At 37.5% G+C, this 23815-nt stretch overlaps 1 protein-coding gene across 9 annotated transcripts in view; it reads left to right on the plus strand.

Moving 5' to 3' along the window:
* Positions 1-23720, plus strand: part of LOC126850895 (SLIT-ROBO Rho GTPase-activating protein 1-like) — a 55932-nt gene extending 32212 nt beyond the window's left edge. For 8 of the 9 annotated variants that reach the window (XM_050594344.1, XM_050594345.1, XM_050594347.1 and 5 more), the window contains 12 exons: positions 6159-6342; positions 8791-8956; positions 9719-9946; positions 13444-13572; positions 14140-14361; positions 14711-14986; positions 15478-16073; positions 16151-16372; positions 16544-16614; positions 16696-16876; positions 17113-17389; positions 19787-23720. In XM_050594344.1, coding sequence (XP_050450301.1) covers positions 6159-6342; positions 8791-8956; positions 9719-9946; positions 13444-13572; positions 14140-14361; positions 14711-14986; positions 15478-16073; positions 16151-16372; positions 16544-16614; positions 16696-16876; positions 17113-17389; positions 19787-21049 — 3815 coding nt within the window. In that variant the 3' untranslated portion in view covers positions 21050-23720. Of the gene's footprint in view, positions 1-1549; positions 1604-6158; positions 6343-8790; positions 8957-9718; positions 9947-13443; positions 13573-14139; positions 14362-14710; positions 14987-15477; positions 16074-16150; positions 16373-16543; positions 16615-16695; positions 16877-17112; positions 17390-19786 lie in introns of those variants that run through there. The other variant, XM_050594351.1, reaches the window with a different exon arrangement.
* The last annotated feature ends 95 nt before the right edge of the window (positions 23721-23815 follow it).

Genomic DNA, 23815 nt, shown 5'->3' on the forward strand with positions numbered 1-23815 from the left:
TATCCAGCGAGCGTGTGGGCGGCGTGGAAGAAAAGAGGACAGACAGGGACACGTTGTTTCCTCGTCCTGAGCGAGAATATAGGGGGTGACGTGCAAAAGAGAGGGGAAATGGCAGATGATTGATAAGAGTTTGCGCGATTGCGATACCGGGTAGAACGGACGAAATGAAAGGGCGAAAATGGACGTGGGAAGAACTGGGATTGGGATCTTGAATCTTGAAGATTTTGTAGATTTTCTCCGATTCGAAAGTTCGATGAGTTTGATGGTACTTTCGGACAACCGGTTATATCGCACGATTCCATTATTACATTCTTGGGTGGATTTGGGATCTTGTTTTAACGAGAATTTAGTTTGACGTTTTATATGATTTCTTGCTGTGATATTTTGATATTGTTATTTTACAAATAATAATTCGAAGAAAGTTATAATTAATGTTCTTTAAAATTGAATGAGAAAAATATATTATCTTTTGCTTATTAATAAAACAATAGCGATTGTTTTGCTGTTATTATCTTTTTCGTTTAGTTAATCACATTTTCATGATGCTGTGTGACCGAGATAATATATATATATATATTGTGAAAAATAAAGCAAGATATTGAAACGTATGACTAACGTCAGATATTTATGACACGTTCGGGCAACGAAAGCGAGTACGTATTTACAAACAGAACCGTGTGTTCGTGCCGAAGCATCGACGAATGTTACATATTCAAGTAGATGAAAGCATTCGGAGAAGTCTTCGATGCTTCATGTCGAATATTCCGAGACTTCTATCGCAGATGAAAAATTTACATATTCACTGCATTTTAGACTTCCATCTTGTAGAATGCAACACTAAACGATACTAGCCAGTCTTCTTATTTTTAGATTCAAAGTAAGTATTAAAGTTATATATATATAATTTTTGCATATTTTATATAATAATTTATATATTTTATTTTTCCGAATATATATATATATATATATATATATATATATATATATATATTCGGAAAAATAAAATATATAAATAATTAAATAAAATATACAAAAATGAAATGTGAAATATAAAAATAATATATAAATTTTAATAAAACAATTTTTAAAGCTGTAGATTAAATCGTAAATATTAAAAAATATGATTCAATGCAGGAACTTGTAATTGAAATGTTGCGCCGCATTCCTCTAGAATAATTTACAATAAATGGAGAAACGAATGTCTTCGTTGCACAACATAAATGCATGCACCTATGCGTAACGTAATTCAATGCGGTAAACGAGAATGCGTTTGGCAACGATATATTTGCGTTCCGTGCGATAAACAACGGCGCAGGAGCAGAGTTCACGCATCGTGATGCATCACGAGGAGATCCGCTCGATAATAACATTGTATGCGAACGGATATACATACATATGTCATACAGTTATGTTTCCTTCCTCAGAGCAAGTACAGTAACGCGCCTCGCTTTAACGGATCTTCGCGCGGCAATTATTAAAGTCGCGAAAATAACCGCACGTCGTGATGTGCATCGCTACCTCGCGCAACAAGATTCTGTTATGCGCGCACACCTGGCGTCAACCTTGATGATGATGATATCGTTCGCCCTTCACTCATTATACGGTATATATGTGGGATATGCACGCATGAGATCGCGCAAAAATTACGACCACGAGCCGCGCTCGCGTCATACACACTGATGTAGTATAACGTTTTAAAAAGCTGCAGTCGCGTGTCTTTCCGGCAAAAAAAAAAAATGACGTAAAATTGCCAGTATTTAATGAAGATTTTTTTTTTTTTTTTTTAATGTAAATGATAATGAAAATTTAGAAATTTTATTTTTTCTATCATAAAACGTTTTTAAATTGCGTGATTATAAAGTTTATTGAATTAATGAAATAAAAGTTATTAATAAATATATATTATTTTATTGATAACAAATTTTTAATCAACTTTATTTTTTTATTAAGGAGAGGAAAAAATTTATTTTCCCCACATCAAATATCCCACATAAATAAAGTTTATTTTATTAATGTTAATACAATATACATATAAAGAATGCATCAGAAGAATATATATTAATTGTTAAAGTAATTTTTACTAAATTAAATAGATACATAATAATTTAAGTAATTATTATTTGAGAAACGTTTGTTTTTATTTCATATAATTAAAGAAAAATGGCTTCATGCTTCACGAATTATTAAAAATTTCTATCTCTCAAATACATTATTTATTTCTGAAGAAACGTCTTCGATCAAAAATTGATAGTACAAGTCGAAGAAATTCGTTTCGTCGCATAGTAATCACGGCGTCTTTGAGAATAAAATGGTAGTTGAACGTATTTTGGGATCGTCCTAAAGACTTCGACCTCGCTCTTTCGTTTTTTCCTCTCTCTTTCTCTCTCTCTGTCTCTCTCGGTAATCGTTACACACACACGCACACGCCTATATATACATGTATATTTCTGTTCGCGGCGGGGGTGTGTACACTGCAACCGGTCGGTGCTTTGTCGTGGGTGGTTTTTAGGCGCAGCTGTTCTTTTCACCACCTCTCTTTCTCTCCTCTTGAGCATAGAAGCGTTTTTGTGCGCGATTCTCCTCTCGTCGTTGCCGAAGTTTTCACCCTACATCGCTGGCATCATTATAAAGTTTATTAAACACGATGAAAGGATTATCACGCCTTTCTGTTTTTATTCGAAAACTGATGGCTGACGAATAACAGATTCAATATCTTTCTCATATGTGTATCTCATATACATATAGCTTTATTTTTTTTAATTTAACATATAACAATTTTAGACTCGTAAATTTTTTTATTCACTTACGTTAAGATTACGATGATTATGTATTGTTCTATCCGTGTAATTGAGAACAGGAAAGTGAAAAACTTCAAATAATTGCAATATTGTAACATAGGTTTGCTTTTAGCAATATCGATTACATTAATATTAATTATTAATAGTATTAATATTAATGATATTAGCATTAATCTATATAATATTAATATACTCTTTCTCTCTCCATCTCTCTCTCTCACACATTGCTAATAAATTATATTTATAAAAATAGGTATATCCCCCAATATAAACATTAATACTTTACTATTAATTGTCAAAATTTTGAAATTTCTAAATCAAACTCTCGGACACCTCGTATACTAATTATGACTAATAATGTAGCCATAACCGAGCAAAAGGATCGGGATGGGATTGAAAGAGAACAAGCGGCCTGCATTGTACAGCCTATTTCGCTAATAGCGCCTATCGCGGTCTAGTTAATAATCATAGCAGGTCGCAATTCTCCGTCCCTAAAGTGCACGACGAGAGCGTCGCGATGCTTCTCCTCCTCCTTCTCTTCGTGATCGGCTTCGTTGTTCGGTCGATCCCCCCTCGGTTAGTAGCTCGTCAGTTGGCGCATCCGACCACGATGCGCACATCGATCTCTCGCTCGTTAGATGACTAACTCGGCGGGGGTGCTACATACAGGGTGTCCTAAAGTCAGCGAGTATTCTGTTGCTTCTAATGCCATTAATTAATCTATAGGTGATTCTCTTTATTTTATCGCATCTCTCCATTTTTCTTTCCAACGCAATACATTTTTATAATTTTTGTAAACTTCAAGTGAAAACTATAATATATATGATTTTACCGTCTATTTTCTTTCGAAAAAAATAAAAATTTTTAATTTGCTGACAACTTCTTGTTTTCATTCATTAATTACGTAGAAATTTTATCAATTATTTATATCGAGAATAAAGAGAACCGACGAGTTGAATCAACCAAAAAACACGAAAGTTACACTATAATTTTGGAGTGCCCTGTATGTGACAGTTGCGGCTTTGTGTTGCACTCGAGAGTTTATTTACCTCCGTCGTGCGTTACTTGCGTGTCTGCGTTTCGGGGTCAAAGATCGCTCTGCGTCCTTTCGGAAAGGATGAATCATATGAGCGCGGAAGTAAGAAAATCGATGCAACCTTTATTCGATAGTACATAGGGATTCATTCTTAAAAGGGAAATCCTGCTTGACCTGGCCATTCCCCCCAAGACACAGTATTGCGAGTAAAACTGCCAATGTATCATTGAGTGTAATTCAAAAATAAACGATATAAATGATAAGAAAATTAATTATAATTAGAACAATATTATTAAATATCATAGTATATATTTATTTCAATATATATATATATATATATATATATATATATATATATATATAGTGTTTAAATATTGCTTTAAATTTAAATAAATCATTTTACAAATTTTACAAATTATAAGCACAAAGTTGTGAGCATAGAAAATTAATCATCGATTTATCAATCAAAAATTTGTTAACGCTTTAAAATCCAAGCAACAGTTATAATCGAAAAAAAAAAATAAATTTTAAAATTAAACTTAAAATATTTAAAATAATTTTCTTTCTCTTCTCTCACACATGTATCTTTCAAAATTTTAATATATAATTTTTTGTTTATTTCTTTTAATCTGGGTGGAGTCGTGTAACGATTAGAAGACATGATTATCGACCATAACGGCAAAAAACCGTGGCGGATCTTTTTTTATCCGCACTTGTGGTGATATTTCCTAGAATTAACATCATATCGCCGCCGTCGCCGCCGGTCATAAACGGGGTCCATTCGTGAGTTTCGAGGCTAAGCCGCCAATGAACCGATCCGTTTAGAGCTCTCGATAATTGGTAACACATGAGGCGAACTGACATGTGGCGTTTCTCCCAGGCGTCTCTGTTTTCTTTCTTTCGGGAGGGTAACCAACGATATTCCCGAAAACGTGAAGCGACGTCGCCGTCAGACCGATTAAACATCCTCGATCTGTCAAGAGCAGAATGTCCATTTTGATCCGAAGCGCGTCGCTCATGCTTATTTATCGCTCGAACTTTTTTTTCTTTTCCTTCTTTTAACGATGCGTTCGAATCGTCGATTCGATGAAAGAAAGAACGACTTAAAAGCGTCGTCCACCTCTTTCTCCCGACAATCGTCCAATTACGCTGATTGATCGACGTTTATACGAAGACGATATTCCGCTTTTAGACTATTTGTGCTCTGTTGAGCGGAAATTGAATGATTCGATACGAGTGTGATTTTTCTAAAAATTTAAGATAATTAAAAAAAATCTTATTTCTTAATTATTAACAGCGGATCATAAACATCGGCCGAAAGAGTTTGGAATAAAAGCCAAGAATTCTCAGAGAATCTTTTTCTCGAAATAGAATTTGACAGATATCCCGATGGAGACTTTATAGAATGTATACGAAAAAAAATGCTGCATTAAAAACGAAAATTCCTGCCACTTTGGTCCAATCGACGATGGATTATGCGCGTAATATATTCGCGACCGCGGTTGCTTCTGCATCGTTTATTATCAGAGCCGAAGGAAGTTTCGGAACGGAAATGAGATACGGCCGCGACAATAAATCACGCGGTAAGCGCGATCGTCTTTCTCCTCGTCTCAGCGAAGTCTGCGAAACGATAGATTGTTTCGCGTCGCGTACACCGTTTATTTTTAGCTCGTCTCGTGAAGACGGAGACATCGTTCCTCCTCATTGTCTCACGGACAACATTAACGGATTAAAGGGATGAGAGAGAGAGAGAGAGAATCGGAAGTTCTACGATCATGTCACAGTCCTTCGCTCGCGCGACATCCGTTACATCCGAGATATTATTATTCCGCGCAGCATCCGCCTCTGTGCCATTGTCATTGTCGTCGACGCGGGAATAAAATGACTTTGACGCGCGGAGAAGAGAGAGATTACCATGTGGATAGCAAGAAGTGAAGAGAATCGAAATTTTCATCTCGCAAAATGCAATTTAATTGTATCTATATGCTAATAATATTTATCAAGCTCGTAATTAAAAATTATTTCTTCAGAACGTTATCGTAAAGAACAAATTTCTATTGATATGAAGTTTGGCAAGAAAGGTCGTGAAAATATTTGAAAATTTCTTATCGTCGACGCTACAGATCGATATCTATCTCGACAATAAAGAGAATCGAAATTTTTGTTGATCGAAGGGATCACACATTTCTCGGAGACGACCAATTTCCGGGGATTATTTTTCAGGGTCTTCGCGTGGTCTCGCCGAATCCCGACTGAAACCCGAAACGTACATCGCGATTAGAGCCGAGTCTTAACGTGGCTTCTCTCTTTTTCTCTATTTGCAGACATACGGCTACAACTGAACGAACAGCTGAGATGCCTCGATGTGAGAATGGAGGCGCAAGTCGCCCTCGTGGCCGAGCTCCAGGACTTTTTCCGCAGGAGAGCGGAACTGGAACTAGACTACAGCAAGTCCCTCGACAAGATGGCCAGGAGCATACAGTTGAGGCATAAGGAGCAGAAACAAAAGTATGTCATTAGTCTGTGTCTGCTATTAGTTTCTTTTAAAAGCCGTATTTTTTTCTATCTTTCACATTTGAAATCGAAAAAACATTCAGACATTGATTCAAAAAGACAGCAGTAAATGAATAATAAGAAAATAATACATAAGGACAGCTAAAAAATATGATCCTATTGTCTTAGGGATCGTCTATCGTAATCATGCGCAAAAATTTTTTACGAAACACGATTTTATATCACTTAGGCAATTATGTCCAAGTAACTTAATTATTATTATTTAATGCAGGTTGTGTATTAACTGTGGAATTTTCAATCGCCAGCAAATTAGTCGTTTAGCAGGGGAATTAATACGGATATAATAATTTTTAATATTTATATTTGCCTTTTTACCCGGGAATGTAAAATAAAATTAAATTAGCAACGCGGAGAGATTTGTTAGTCGGATAATTCTATAAAAAAACGACGGTACAAGAGCGAAAATAATTTCATTATGAGTTGCGGCATTAAATGATTAACGAAGGTATATGCGTTAATTAATTCGCTGTAATTCATGCGCGTGCACCACGTGTTGCATGTGGCACGATTGAAATGATGGCGCATGTATGTAATATAGCGCGGTACATTTATTTTATCATGTTACATTACGTCGCGCAACGTGAATTATCTCTCGATTACGTCACGTAAAACTTCTCAAATACGCGATTATATTTGGGTATAGACCTTGAATATGCATGATTAAATACCGGTTGCATAATTAATTGGCGCAGAAATCGATCCAGATACTTAAATATTTATCCACGTTTCTCGCTAAAATCAGTTTTGCGCTCCTAAGTATTTTAGCATGTTTTCAAGAAATAATATTTTTACGTCTGAAGGTCAATATTGAACTTCTCATTAATTTCTGGAGAGAGAAAATTAATATTTAATATATATAAAGGAGTATAAAGTATCTACAGAAGGAACAGATAATATATTTGACAGTTTACATTTACGATATTAACTATATTAAACATTTGATTTATATTTTATTTAATATCTCAGCAAAATATTGTAATTCTTGATAAATAAAAATGTATATATGAGTTAAAAATGATTATCTCTTATAAAAATCAAATACAAACTTTTTCATGAAATGCTTGTAAAAATTCTCTAATTTTATGTGTAATTTTGAACGAAAATACTTGAAAAAGTATTTTTCGGAAAATTTTAATAGACATATTATGATACATCGACATCGTGAGACGTAATTAACGGATGTGAAATCAAATTATTGTTAATAATTTTATATGAATTCCATGTGACAATTTGTGTGACAATTAATTTTATTATTATATGTTTTTGATATTCGCGATTGACATTTCTCGCGCTCCACTTTTACGACGGACGAACGGAAAAGCAACCGCAGCCGCATTTTTCCCGCGTCCTACACGCGCGTGTCGCCGCCGTTGCTGCATCTGCTGCGACATGCCCCAGTTCCTTCTCGTCATTCAACCCTGAACGCGTAGTGCCCCTTTTGTGCACCGTATTCAGCGTCGTCCACAAAAGGGATGCTTCTCTCGGGATGTACAACGCACACACAACATACATATACACGCGCGCGTGTAATCCATCGCATCGCGCATACCTCTTTTCCATCTCCGCGCGTTTCCCTCATTTCGCTTCGCCAGATATCGCGAATCGATAATTTCTTCTTTGCGAAGTCGCATCCGGGCTCAGTATGTGGTCGCCCTAGCATTCGTTCATCCTTTTGTCGCGCGAAAAGTAATTACCGTAAACTAGATCTCACACATCATCGATAACCGGATGATTTTTAAAATGCCCCATTTTTGGTTTTAAAATTATCATTTATAATTTACAATATCGAAATAATTTTAGAAATATTTTTTTATTTATAATATCGAAGAACTGTTACACTATGCAACATAGTTTATCTCGTTATTACAATTTTGGGATTTTTATGCATAATATCAAAATAACTTATATTCAATGTATTAAATAATATTTAAAATAACTTATATCCAATATTAAATAATATTTAAGCGGTTTTAGATTTGCAACACTGATCCGATTTTGGACAACTTATATATTTAAAGTTATATAGTTAAAGTATCACGACATTTAATTTTAAATCCGAAAAAAAAAATAGAGGAATGCGAATGTTATCTTTACTCACTTTATCGTTACAACACGTTTGCGTAATATATTACGCTACCGATAATATATTATGCTACATTCGGTATGCATGAACGTGCAAGTGGAACGAGATCGCTGTTACGTATATAAACATAAGAACGGGGCGGTGCGTTTGAGGACCGCAAGACGAGAAGCGTGACACTTTATCGGTTTGTTAGCGGCGATTTAATTGCCGTGTAATTACGTCGATATATATACATATATGTGTGTAAGTGTGCTACTCGCCCCGTACAATATCCGTCTTTATCGATCGCTTTTCCGCAGACGGGAACAATGGCCCCTGTTCTCCAGCTACGCCTGCTGGCAGCAACTCGTCAACGAGACCAAGTCCCTCAGCAGGGATCACGCCGCCCTGTCCGAGGTCTACAGCACCCACCTCGTGGGCCGCCTCAATCAGGTGATGGAGGACGTGCAGCGAATTTACAAGCGTGTGAGTGTCATACACATGACGCGATACGATAACGTCGCTTCGCAAGCAGTTAGTTGTATGTATGTAGTTGCGCGATTACATCGCAGCCGTGTCGAGAGAAGTTTGACTACACCATTGTCTCGTCGAATTAATTGCCTCGGATGTCTCTATTCCTGTTGCACATAGTGTCGTGTCGATAACGAATCACAGTTTCTCGATATTAGTATCGCGATGCGTTTCAGTCTCCCATTTCCCTTGTAAACATTTCTCCCCTCTCCTACTTTTTGTACCTGTAATTAGATTCTCGATATATTTTTTTTGGCCCTTAGCGTTCTAATTTCTCGTTAAGTTAATTCAATTTTTCAATTTTTTATGTCCTTGCAATTTTTAGACTCTTACTTTGTCTCTTGAAATTTTTCTATTATTTTTTTATTTTTGCAATACTTTTGAAATTTAAAAGTAAAACACAAGGATATAATAATAATAATAATAATAATGTTCTAGTTGTCATTATTTTTTGTCGTATTTTATTATTCTTTCCGACGATTTAAGTTAAGTTATGTTTAATTTGAATTTATATTTTATTTAATCTTTAATGATACTGAAAAACAAATTTGTTTATATGTTTAATAATTTTGCGTCTACATGCGTTCTTTTTTCTTTCTAGGATTAATATACAAAAAAAGAGGCAATTAAAATTGTATATTTTAAGTTCGTCCGCGACGTCTTTTTAATCGCATTTATATTTTATCGCTTGGACGCGTTTCTTTTTGCTTGTTGCAGTGTCGCGAGATTGGCTATGAAACGCACGAGGAAATACTCCGAGTGCTGCACGAGCTCCACACGACGATGAAGACGTACCAGGCTTACCAGGCCGAGTCCAGGCAAGCGGAGACGAAGCTCCGCGTCGCCGAGCAACAACGCAACAAGCTCGAAGTGGCGAACGCGGACAGCCGTGACAAGCTCGCTCGCAGTAAGAAATACAAGCTCATCGAGAAGGAAGTTAACAAGGTACAATATATATGGAGATGTAGTCGTTCGCGAGAGAAGGACTCGTTTCGAAGTAGTTCGATGGTGCTTGATCCTTGCGAGAGCTTGCGCAGTTTAAACTCTTCCCTCTCCATCAACTTCATTGAAATTACATTGACAAATGTGTGAGGTTTGTTTCGTGGTATAGTAAAAAAAAATTGCATTTTTAGGTCTTACACAGGACACTCTAAACTTATCACATTTCTTTTATCTGCGATAAGGGAAATTTTAAAATCTAATATTTTTATATATTAATATATATTATATATATAATTATTATGTATTACATTATAAACTATAATAGTTATATAATAGTTTATATAGCTAATCCCAAAATTAAAATTCTCTATTGAGATACATAAATCCAACATATTTCAAATTCAATAAAGTTAGATGAAAGCTCTGTTAGTGGAAAAAAATTACGTATGCAAGCGGCATTTATTACAAATATATTACATTCGCGATAACGAGAATGAAAAATCCTCCGTTTGCACGTATCGCTTGAGATTTGTTCTTATGGCCAGCGACCCTGGCCGTGGATAAATCCGGCATATTGCGAACGCGCGGGCGCCCTCAGATTTTGGCAACGACGTGTTATATTACGAGAGAGAGAGACACGGTCAGTCGAGAAATTATTCATCGAATCGTATATTCGCGAGCGTGACTTTCCCTCTCGCTTCGTCATTCTGGCAAATATTAACACCTGGCGCGGATTGGAACGATCGTCGCTCCTGGCAAAAGATCAGCGCTGATCTTACGTCAAAAGCGTACGATTTATTGCAATGATTAACGGTGATTCTCTTTTTACGACGATAAACGCAATGACGCGGGGATTTGATGTGCTTCTTTTTCGTCGTTCACCAGCTGTTCGCGACAAACGTCAAAGCGGCGCGCCGAGTAGGAAGTGCTTCAATATATTTCCGTTCTGTCGCATGATGATTTGTAAATAATGTAGGAAAATTCCTCGTATAATTTTCTGGAAAAGATTAGAAATAAAATTTTTAATAATATCGTAGATATTGTTGGAGATTAAGATTTTATTTCCTTCTTAATTGATGTATAATAAATCAAGATTGAATTTATATTAATCTGGTTTTTCGACAATTTGACATTTCAGAGAGAAACTTTCATATTTTGAGAATGTGTTTTAAGAATTTAAAACATTTTGTAGAAAAGATTAGATTTAATTTCTTTACAAATTGAAATTTTATGTGAAAAATAATAGCTTTGAGAATATTATAAATTTACTAAGAAATATAACTATGAAAGTATTTATTTTATAAAGGTAGTATGAAAAAATTAGGAACTGATATTTGTGAACAATTTGCAAATATCGCGGGATATTAGAATTCCGTAATGTTTCTTTAAAGCGGTGAGGTACTTCGCACCGCTGGAAGCTTGCGTGTCTGGCCTTCGTCAATGCGATTGAAAGGAAATTGAAAGTACAGCTGGAACGAGTGGACTGCCGTCTGCTGCGGCTTCATAATTTTATTTCGCGAGCTCAACGGAAACGCATTCATTACGTCTCGACAGCCGCGTTCTTAATTTCCTCTGTCACAATTTAACAATAAGAACATCATTAAAATCAACCGTCGGATTTTTTTCGGAATTCTCATGTGCGGTGTGCAAACCGTTAATTAAAACTAAATAATTAGGCTGCAAAATAAGTTTCCTTGTGTATAATAAAAATTAATTAATTTGATTCTCATTTTCTATTTCTAGAATAATATTTTTGGAAAAAAACTTACAACTCTTGTGTGATACAATTAAATATAATAATCGCGTGCGTGTAAAAAACAGAAATGCTAAAATATCAATGTTTTTTAAGAATAGTTTTTAATTGTCACGACGTAAAGGAATAGTTCCTCAGATACATACTCCGAGTATATTCCTTTTATAATAACTTCGTGTCGCACGTTGCGTGATACACGATTGAGGTTTGTATTATGCAACTGCGTTTTCCACGCCAATAAAGATTAAATTCGTGGCGCGATCGATGGTACTTTATATCCTTCGCCGCACGCTACCCGCATTATTGAACGGAAATAACAGCCGCGCACGAAGTATATCCCCGATAAAGTACGAAGCGACGAAATGTGTTCGGCGACAGGTGGCGGAGAGAACCGAGAACTAGACGACATCCAGGCCAGTGGCAGGATGTCCGAATTAGGTGTCTGCGTCATCAGTCCAGCAATTGTTCCGCTTTTTGTTCATCGTCGTCTATCTCCGATGCTCTCATTTACCGTACGATTCACAGAACCGAGCAGAGAACTGCATCCGAGAACCGCGACTCTAGACTCTAGAGAATCTATCTTCGTTCATTCGGAAACTCGTTCGTGCGATTCGACAAGAATTCGGATCGAACAATCATTGTAGAATTAAAATATATAATAATAAAAAAAAATTATAATATAATAAAAATAATATATATAATAAAATATATATAATAAAAATATATAATATATAATATAATATATATAATAAAAAAAATTGATCTAACTATTAAAAACTTATCTTAAAAAAGAAAAAAAAAAAAAAGACAATCAAGTGCTCGCCAGGTGTGAAAAATTCTTATGTAATATAGTGTTATTTTATCCAAATCCAAAAAACTGTTGCGCAATATAAAATAGTTGTTTTAATTTTTTGCAAAAATAATGATATTGAAAATATAATTAGGGCGTGCATTTGATATCCGTTTTTACTCTTTTTATACATATATTCGCGCTAAGATTATATGTTTGCTCTCTTTCTTTTGTCCGTATGACTCAAAAATCTCCGGGGACTCGAAGCATTTCTCCAGTCTATGTCGGGATATCATCCATCCCACGAAGTAAATCGGGAGAAATGCTAGGAAATCCATATGAAGCGCGTATCTCTATCTCTCTCTTTTCTTTTTTCCACTTCATCCCAATCCGAGCAGACGCCGACCGAGGATTTAGGGTCGACCTGCTAGCGGGTTTTTTTTGCTGGGCACATGCAACCCGATGGAAAAATAAATAGCGCTCCCCTTGGCCAGCACAGCTATAAGCGCGATAAGACAGATGGTTGAAACGGCCTGGAAGTAAAAGGGACATCGAGAGAAATATATAAGAGCCAAGCGGCTTGAAAAAAAAGAGAGAGAGATCGACGACGCATACCGACTCGTCGTCGTCGCGTTCGATGTCATCGCTGGCATTAAAAGAACGCAAACTCTCCTTTGTATATGAAATGATATGAAGATCGCAGAATTTTTTTACATGATAGGTGTATATGTTCTCTCGCAATACATACGATATCTTATTTTTATTATTTTTTTTTATTAATATCGAATATTACATTGTAATTACAAAAATTAATGTTTATACATTTTCATTATATATGTTAATAATTAAAATATTGTTGAAAATATAAAATACGCGATAACGAGATATCCGGCGAAACGAGAATTTTAACACGGGAAGTCTAGATCGTCGTTTGATCCAATTTTTTTTTTTTTTCAGAGGAAGAGCAAGTACCAAGAGGCGAAGCTGAAGGCGCTCAAGGCGAGAAACGAGTACATCTTGTGCCTGGAGGCGTCGAATACGACGATACACAAATACTTCGTCGACGATCTATCCGACCTCATCGACGTAAGTTACATACGCACGTGCACTTCATTGACCCCTCGTGACCACGCTTTCTCCGACCTCCGCAATCGTTGCACTTGTTTGTAGCACTATAACATTTGTTACCACGCGAATCGAAACTTAAAGAGAATCCAATGTTTACTACGTAATATTAAAAATGTAATTTATATATATTTTTTAATGTAACTTTTATTTAGAAAAAGTAGAGAGAGAGTGTTGATAAAACTTGTTGCTTTAAGACTGTTCAAATAACAAAGTAAGACCATAAAGTGGACTGAAAGATTGCGAATAAAAAGCTATGCATTTATTTCATTAATTAATTAATAACATTGAATGCCGAATGTAAATTTTGCCTAAGATTTAAGTTTTTATATTATTTAAAGATTTAAAAATATGGTTTATCTCTTGCAAACATTTTAACTAATTTGAATTAGCGAAATTATGATCATATCGTTTAACGTGTTAATAATGGCTTCTTTTATAGCGATTCAATTCGTTATGATTATACAAACGATAGATACGTACAAAAAAAATGACATCGTAGTAACGTGTTTATGTTCGTCCCTGCAGTGCATGGATTTTGGATTCCACAATTGCATAGCGAGAGCACTACTGATGCACTGCAGTGCGGAGGAGGGCAGGCAGCGTTCCTTACAATCTGGCGCCGAACAATTAGCTGCGTTCGTCGGTGCACTCGACTCTCGGGCGGATAAACAGAGATTCATGGAGTCTCATCACGCGGCCTTCATGATTCCTAAGAAATTCGAGTTCCAAGGACAACGCGGAGACGAGGTATGAGTCAAGTTTGAATTACTATAAACTTTATTAAATTCTCAAGTTCTCAAGCTTTACATATCGTAAAATCGAGAATAATTTACAATAAATTACATATAATTTAATTTATAATATTTTAATAAAATCATATATCGACTTTATAAAGTTTTAATTATTAAAATATATAATTAATTTTTTGCCTTTTATTTTATTAAAATATAAATTATATAAATTATATTTTAAATATTATATATATTATATATATTTAAAATATAATATATGAAAGAAAAAATGCTGACTGATTGAGTCTTCTTTGCAATTTCCGCTACTAAAATTTTCAGCTTATCGATTAATCTGTTCCCGGTAGTCGCCGGAGCCCGAATTACAGAAGATGCTGCATTCGGAGATGGAGCAACGATTGCAGCAATTGCAGCAGAGGGTGACATCGCTGCGAACCGAATCGGAAGAGGTATGGAAGACTCTAGAGACCGCGGAGGCGAGTCTGCTCGAGATGCTGACCGCCAAGGATTACGATTGTTCAAGATACTTTGGCGATAACGCTGTGCCCACGTCCAGACCGCCGGAGACATTGCAGATCAAGTTGCGAGCTGACAGACAGGAGACTGAAGAATTCTACCTCACAGTAAGTAGCACATAAGATCGTTTCCTATCTTCTCTCCTTCAGGGCGAGCAGACATCATGCGGCCGTGCGGTAGAATATTGATCGTCGCATTAGCATTCGAAAGGTAGAGGAAGTGCGCGTATAAGGGACAAGAGAGGAAAACGATCGCGGTGGATACTTTGAATCTATTATTTTCCTGAGATAAAACAATTCTCGCATGAATATTTTGAAAAGTATAAATTCAGAAATAAAACGGCATACGGTTATCACTCAATTATTTCTTTTTGGCTATATTTAGATCAAATTGTAGAAATAGAATTAAGAATTTTTAATTCTGTTCCATATAAAACAACAATTAACATAATAAGTAACAAATTTTATCAATTGTAAGAATTCTTGAGTCTTCAACATTGAAAACATGCAAATAAAAATCCGTGATCCGTTATTTATCATCGGATATTGATATTGATATTGACTTGATATTGATTTTGATTCTCGCATGATATTTGTAGAAATTCAGGGAATATCTTCTCGGTACGTCGAGAATCGCCAGGCTAGATGCAAAACAAGAGTACATCCGACAGAGTTTGTTGGATGGCTCGAACGCCAGTCCGAATCCGTCGATTTCCGCGACGAAGCAAAAACAAGCGCGCCGCAAGCGGATTGGTCGTCTACAAATGAATGGTCAGCCGAAGCTGTTTGGCGGTTCGCTCGAGGAGTATTTGGAAAGCACGAATCAGGAGATACCACTGATCATGAAGAGTTGTATTCGTGTGATCAATTTGTACGGCTTGCACCATCAGGGTATCTTCCGTGTGTCGGGCTCGCAGGTGGAGATCAACAATTTCCGCGAGTGGTTTGAGCGCGGCGAAGACCCGTTGGCAGATGTGACCGACGCTTCGGACATTAATAGCGTCGCCGGGGTGTTAAAACTTTATCTAAGGGAGCTACGTGAACCGCTTTTTCCTATCATTTACTTCGAGCATCTGATGGAGTTGGCGCAGCTCGAATCGAAACAGGACTTTGTCAACAAGATGAAGGAGATGATAGCGAGTCTGCCGAGGCCGGTCGTGATCGTCATGCGATATCTCTTCGCTTTTCTTAATCAGTAAGTATTATCACTTTACGAGGTACATGTGTATATGTTATTGTGTCGGATTTAAAGTCTAATCTATATTTGGACAGTTTGTCGGAATTCTCAGACGAGAACATGATGGACCCGTACAATTTGGCCATCTGTTTCGGCCCGACCCTAGTGCCCGTTCCCGAAGACAAGGATCAGGTTCAATATCAGAATCAAGTTAACGAGCTTATTAAGAACATTATCACATTCTGCGAGGAAATCTTCCCGGAAGACATCGGCGGCACTCAGTATGAGAAGTATATCAGCAGAGAGCCTGACGATGCGTAAGCAGAAATTTTATTTATTGTTAAATATATTATATTTTAAGTCACACATGAATATATAAAAGACATTGTGAAAAAAATATCTAATAGACATAATTTTTTGATTCAAGTTTTTATATGTTTCTTGAATTTTTATTATATTTGTATGTTGATACGATTCTTATAATTTAGGGACGTGGGTGATTCGCCGACGGATCAAGTCCAAGAAGATATGGATTCGGAAGTTTATCCTTCAGAAGACGGTAGTACACTTTTTGAATATAATTTTGTTGTAGTTGCGAGTTAGAAGTACTTTTAAAATTCATGTTATCTGTTTTATTTAGAATCTGAGAATCTCGAAGCAACAGCACAATTCGATTTTAACGCGAGATCCGAGAGAGAGTTGAGCTTCAAGAAGGGCGACACTTTGACGTTATACACACAAGTTAGTAACGATTGGTGGCGAGGCGCTCTGGCTGGCAGAGAGGGATTAATTCCTGACAAATATATCATGCTCAAGATAAAGTTAGTATTATTTCAACTAATAGTTTAAGTAATAAACTATGTTCGTATAATTTTAACAAAAAACTTATTGAGATTGTTTAAATTTAATTATTTATTAAATCATATATTTAAATCGATTTATTATTCGCAAGTCGACTCTTTCTATTTTTTTTAAATTAAATTATAATTCAAATTGAAATTTATTATAGTTGATCAGTTTTTAATTATTCTGTTGGCACTTTTTGCGTTTTTCTTAGAGATGAGGAGCGTGAAAAGGAACTTTTAAAATCGTCCAGTGAGGAATCCATGCGTAGAAGAGCGTCTAGCTCGGCGGATAGCGTACTGTCGAGCAACAACTCGCCGCTGATGGGCCCGTCAGCGAATCCGAGCACCTGGTCATCCGGCGCGGCATCCGACATGTCGTCCGCCACGACAAATATAATAACGGACAATAGTAATGCCAGCGGTATTATTGCGTCCGTGGCGAATGTGCCCTGCATCTCGTCATCGGCGCAACCGATCATCAGTCGAGAGGTATTGGAAACCACCGTTTAGTAGAGTTGATCATTAATTCGTTCTTTTTCCCTTTTCGTGTTTGTTCTCGCTTCTATTAGTTACACTGTGCATACCGACGTACATACATACACCGCGCAAGCGGATTTTATCGTCTCGTCGTATCCTTCAAGCGCACATCTCGGTGCATGCCTATCCAAAGAGCTGCAACGTATTTTTTTTCTCGTCTTTATTATATTCCGAAATTGCGCGTTTGGAATGCACAACGTAGAATTGCTTACACAAAATCTCTTTTGCCTGCGCACTGCACTCACATATCAGATCTACGCATCGCTTCGTTCTCGCAATCGACTACAAACAAGTATTGGTGAAAAAATTTTTTGGATAGAAGATTGAAAATTTGACGCTTAAAAGCGATAAATGCTAAATAGTTTGGCAAGTTATCTGTCGCGAAATGATATTGTTTGCCGTAATTCTGAGATATATGAATTTAAAATTTTGCGGACGAAACCGATAACACGCAGCGAGACACATCAGGGAAAACGACGAGACGTGGGAGAGTACTTTACGCGCTTGAGACTTTATTTTAAGTTAACTTAAATCCGGAACTGCAAGTACTTTATAGGACTTTATACGAATTTGTACGATATACATCTCTGTAAATAAAATATAAATATACATGTTCATACATATATATATATATATATACATATATTGTGCTGCATGTCTTGTCTTATGGTTGTTCTTGTGTCCTTTGTTGCACCGTTTTATTATGTACATGTGTATGTCTGTTTAATTTTTGTTTTCCATTGCGTTCTTTTTTTCTCTTTTTTTTTTGTTAACGACTGTTTTAATGATTGGGATGGTTGCTGTTTTTCCAGATATACGTTTAGTCTCTTGGCTCTTTAGTTGGCGAGAAAAGCCGTTTCGCGCCGCACGTGCATATACACGCAGAGCGAAATGCGGACTAAAAACTGTTCGATAAAACTCAGTCAGTGGTTATTGTTAGTTGTGTGATTACTCTGTCGTTGTTATTTGTTATTTGTCTTGTTAATCGCGATATTTAGAGATTTGGAGATTGGGAGAGTGTGTTCGGTCTTTCTTTCTATTTTTTTTCTTTTTTTTCTTATTGATATTGTGCGTTTCCTAGAGTTTCTTCGTAGAACGAATCTCTGTTCGTTCTATAATTGATGAGATCAAAAGGAATGTCGCTCACGCGCGGGGGCCTGCTTCCAGCGGATATCCTTTCGGCTTCCGAGGTGAGTAATGAGAGTAATCTCACCCACTGCAATAGCCTTATAGCCTAATCTATTAATCTTTCGACAATAAAAAAAATAAGTAAACTAATCTATTATTATTGCGTATTACACCTATAATACATCTCTACGTTTGTATCTGTTCTAGCAGTTTTACGAGCAGTTTTTAATCCTTACATATAAAAATTATTTATTAATTAACTTATATATATATATATAGATTGTACTGTTTTATGTATGTGTATTCCCTTTATATTTGTGCGTCAATTTGTGCATGCAAGCGACTGTGTAAGTGTTTTGAAAATTTGTAATCTCAAAAATTTTACTACTGAATCAATCGTGTTTGAAACGAGAATTATGAATTATTTTCATTATCACTTTGCGTGAAACAACACATTATTGTTGGATGGAGACCTTTAAAACCATTTCTTATTGAATATATTTTGTCAAATCGATCTCGGCACATCCCCTTTTATATCTCACATTATCGTTGTATCGTGCAGTTGTAAATTTTTCATTTCATCAAATTTCACTCATTGTCCCAATTTTTATCTACACGTTGTTATATGGAGAATCGTATACAGGGTGTCCTACTACTATCGGATGGCCTTTCAGGCACATATTTCTTCATACAAATTTATCGTCGACTATTTTTTGTTAAGAAATTTAATTGATGGCCATTATTTGTTGCTGCCTTTTAATATTTGATATATTAAAGTATATATCAGCAATTAATTTTAAAAAATTTATCAAATGATTTTATCAAAATAAGCTGTATCTAAAAGAATAAGAGAAAATAGGAGATTCACATCTTTCTTCACGAATTTATGAGTTTTTTTCAGTAATTTATATAATTCTAAATTGATCGACATCTTGAAATATTTAGATTTATTTCACTTTTGCGAGCGCGCGAAAGTACATCCATTAGTGGCGAGATTCCCTGTATAGATACGAGAAACGTGATTCGATAATAATTCGTATCTCATTACAGCGCGCACGATCGCTGATAGATCAAGATGACTCCGTAGTATCTGCGTATCCCCCGCAATAGTAAACGAGACTCGTCTGTCGGCTTCGCTCAGGCAACACAAACACCTATTTAGTTCCCCGCGTACGCGCACGCTTCAAGTCTCGCTACGATTTTTCTCGTGATTGTTCGCAGGCTGATTCCATGAGTACGTCAAGGCTGGTCAGGGTGTCCACTCCTACGGAGAACGAAAAGCATTCGGAGCATCATCGAAATAACATGGATTCGATTTCCCAGATTTCGTCGGAGGACAGTATCGAATGCGTCGACGGCGGCGATAACTCGGTTCAGCAAAAACAACGAAGTGGCAACGAGGAAATCACGAACGAGGAATCAATCGAGCGTAACGTGTTGACAGCGATATCGTCACATGACGGCATCGCGTCGAAGCGCGGCGCCAGTCGGAAACAACAGCACTGGAAGTCGCAGAGCGTCGGCGAGAGTATGATGGCACAACAGCAATTGCAGCTGTCGCACGCAAACTCTCTGTCGACGGCGACTATGACAACGGTAACGACCATGACGACGACCATGACGCCGGACGATGATTTGCAGCAAGAACAGCAGCTAACAAACTTTTCGGCGAATCGCGAGCTCTGGCAGCGTCGTGCCACCTCGCAAACGCAACCGATGAACAACACGACGGTGGTACCGCCTACTCCCAAGTCGTCTTATTCTCGCGTGTCCCAGGAATTCCGTGAAATGCGGCAGAAGCATACACCCGATCTAGTGATGGATCTACCGCTATCAGCGCAGGATCCAGTCGGCAAAAAGTCCGTATCATCTAGCAGTCTTAGTAGTTCAGATGACGAGACGATGATAATGCCGCCGTCGTTGCTGCCGCAACAGCAGCAGCAAGCGCCGCCCTCGCGAGCGGAAGCGGCCACCTCACCGACTGGCGGTCCGGAATCGCCAGACATGAGCACTGCCGCCGAGCGTTTCGCTAAGCAAAATCAATGCACTCTGAAGAAAAATACAAAGACCGCAAATGCAGCGGAAACCGGCAACAAGTTGAAGCGGATCGAGATGGCGGAGCAGCACGACGGGACGGGCGTCGTCGTCGTCATCGACGCGGAGGACGACGAGATCATCCGGTCGGCCAGCTCGAATCAGATCGCCGTCGACGGCGGCAATGGGAGTGGTGGGGAAAGTGGTGGTGGAGGAGGGGTGCCGTTCAGGTCACCTCTACCGCCGCGTTCCACCCCCAAGATCGCTGCCAAGTTCGCCGACATGCATCTGACCGGCGGCAGCCAGGTGGTATCGTCGTTCAAGCCGCAGGTCAAGGTCAAGCCGACGATCCTGCGCAAACCAGTGATGCCGTTCCCGCATCCGCACATGAGCCCCGAGCTTGCGCGAAAGATCGAGAAGCAGGCGCAGAGCGCGGAGCAAGCCAATTAAAAGATTGCCATAATCGCATAGCCGAGAAAGTTCACATTATTCGCGGTTAGTACGTGGTCCGATCCCCCGGCGATCGCCGAGATATTGTCCTTTCAACGAAGATGATACAAGTACAATTTTGAGCTACAAGGGAATTTAAACTTCTCGATTTTTCGAAAGTCGACGCCTCGAAAATTTCAGGGTCTTCGTTTCACTGAATCTTCCCCAATAATCTTACATTTTATGCAAGTTATTCGCTCTCAAACGATGCAACTTGACAATAACCGCTTTCCTTTTCAAGTATTGTGTGAAATTGTACGTAGAATTGCGAATTGAAAAGATACAATAAACTAGGAAACTAGGCTATTGCCGAGGGAAACGTCGAGCCGAGACTGATCACGCTTTCGATGAAAGAGAGAGAGATCGTCCTTCGATATTTCGCCATTTCAAGACGATAACGTGTAGATTTAGAACGATATTAGCGCGACCACACGTCCCATCGACCAGTTACTCCGCCCAGTCGCGAGGACTTCTACTTGTATTAATTATCGAGCCCGAGAAGAAAGGAAAAAACTGCCGCGGTATAGCGCGGTGTGCGATAACGCGTGCTATTAATTCGCGCGATGGTGCTAAATACGGCACGCGCATGAACTTTTCGTGTAGTAATTGCACGCAAAGCGATACCACAGCGCTATTCTCGCGGAAGCGAGTTTATTTTTTCTACAGATGTTTTCCATTTTCGCATAATTTTTTTACCAAATGATCCGCGCGAAGTAATGTTTCTAGTCATCGAGAGAAGATAAGAATAAGAGAGAAAAAATAATGAAAAAAGCGAGAAAAAGATTGTGTGTGTGTGTGTGTGTGTGTCAGAGAAAGCGTGAGAGAAAACAAAAGAATGAGAGAAACAGAGACATAGCATCGAAGAACATGAATTTGTAATGTTGGACGACATAATGTAATTTATTTTTTAGCGCGTGCCCGCATATATGTGTCAGTAATAGATTTTCCTGCTATCGCCATACTCTTGACGAGTATTGTCGCGTGTCGCGGCAAGCGCGTTCAATGGTTCCTTTATGCACGAATGAATGTTAGCATGAGTTTGAAAGAAAAAAATAAAAAAAAAAAGAAATGAAGGAAGAAAATACAAGCTGTTCCCCAATTCTCCCGCTTGCTCGATCGAGCTATTAACCCTTTGTAGACGTGAGTCCAGTTCTCGCGTTCTAGAGCAGAAGTGAGTGAGCGTGCGTGCGTGCGTGTGTGCGTGTGTGCGTGTGTGTGAGTGAGTGAGTGAGCGAGTGAGAGAGAAGAGAGTCCCGCGACTTTATCGATAAGTATATTATAATAGGGCGCGTTGTATATGTATCGCGTACCGTCTTAATTATAGGTACTAATTAATCCAAGTGATGTTCGATATATCCACGATAAGGAGGAAGGAGAATCTAGCTAGATTATACGACGACGACGACGCGAGTATTTATCGCTTGACGCAGCGTCGCGAGCCGTTACTCATCGTATATATTTCCGATATCAACGAGTCGTATAGAGAAAAGGAAGAAGAAAAAAAAAAAGACACTTTCTGTAACACTTCGACGTATTCCCACATATTGCCTCTCCCTATACTCGATCGATTAAAACAGAAAAGAAGCTTGTACTCGCGATCTATACGATAACGTATACGCATTAATACATGAGATGTATATCATACAAGCGTATTCGCGAGAATTTTCTCGACGAATTCGCGAAGAGAATCGCGGTGAATTCCGCAATATCCCACCCATCCCCTCCCTCAACTTTATGTGTGTATCGATTAAATGTTTAGCACGCGGTCCTCGCGTCGTCGGTGTTATTGCGATATTTTTTATCGATATTTTGTCACTTAAATGTACGCGAGATCTCTGCTTTTAATTTTGACGATCACCTTTGATAGATTCGGAATTGATTTTAGAGTTTCTCTGCTGCCTCTTTAATACTCAATGTTGAATATTTTTATAAACTTATGGAATTGTTATTCGTGTCAAGTTTACTTAAACTGAAGTGTAAATAACAATAATCCATTATATAATTCAAACAAAAAGGTAGCTTATATTTTTAATGATTCAAGTTTGTTTTTTTTTTTTTTTTTCGATTGAAGAAAAATCGATTCTTTTTTCCATGTATACATACATCTGTCATCGGAATTACTGACGGTTCTGAAATATACGATATATTTCGGAGAACAGTCGGCCAAATATTTGTCTCGGATGCAATAATACTGACAGATGTGAGATTCGCTGAGCATTGCAGGCGCTCTATACCCACCGCACTAAGAAATACCAAAGCCAAGGATATGCTCCTGTTGATTATAAAAATAACATTCACGATATTTCAGTTTTAAGTGTTGTCGTCTCGTTCTTTACTCTTCTTTTAAATTACCTTATACCTGCGGACTGCATATTTTGTATAGTGATCTCCGGTCTTCGTATAGATTTTTTTTTTTTTTTACACGGCGGCAATCGCGCGCCGAACAATAATAATTTTTAAACGAATCTGTAAAACGTAATTTAATACGCGTTAATAATTTAGCGTAGCCACGTCTTATCAGTGGATGATCCGAGAGGAGTGTAATAGCTTAATCGATAATCTCCCGTTAAGGCTAATGATACATATGAATATCGTAATAAACGAACTTACAGGCTGTATACTATATTACAAAGTGTACTTATTTAGTTACTTTAGTACCGATTACACGATGTCCTTTTGTATCTATCCCGAATAGCATCTCGGCACTTCTACAAAAAGTTTAAGATT

This window comes from Cataglyphis hispanica, chromosome 7, assembly GCF_021464435.1.
Source record: "Cataglyphis hispanica isolate Lineage 1 chromosome 7, ULB_Chis1_1.0, whole genome shotgun sequence".
NCBI classification, from domain to species: domain Eukaryota; kingdom Metazoa; phylum Arthropoda; class Insecta; order Hymenoptera; family Formicidae; genus Cataglyphis; species Cataglyphis hispanica.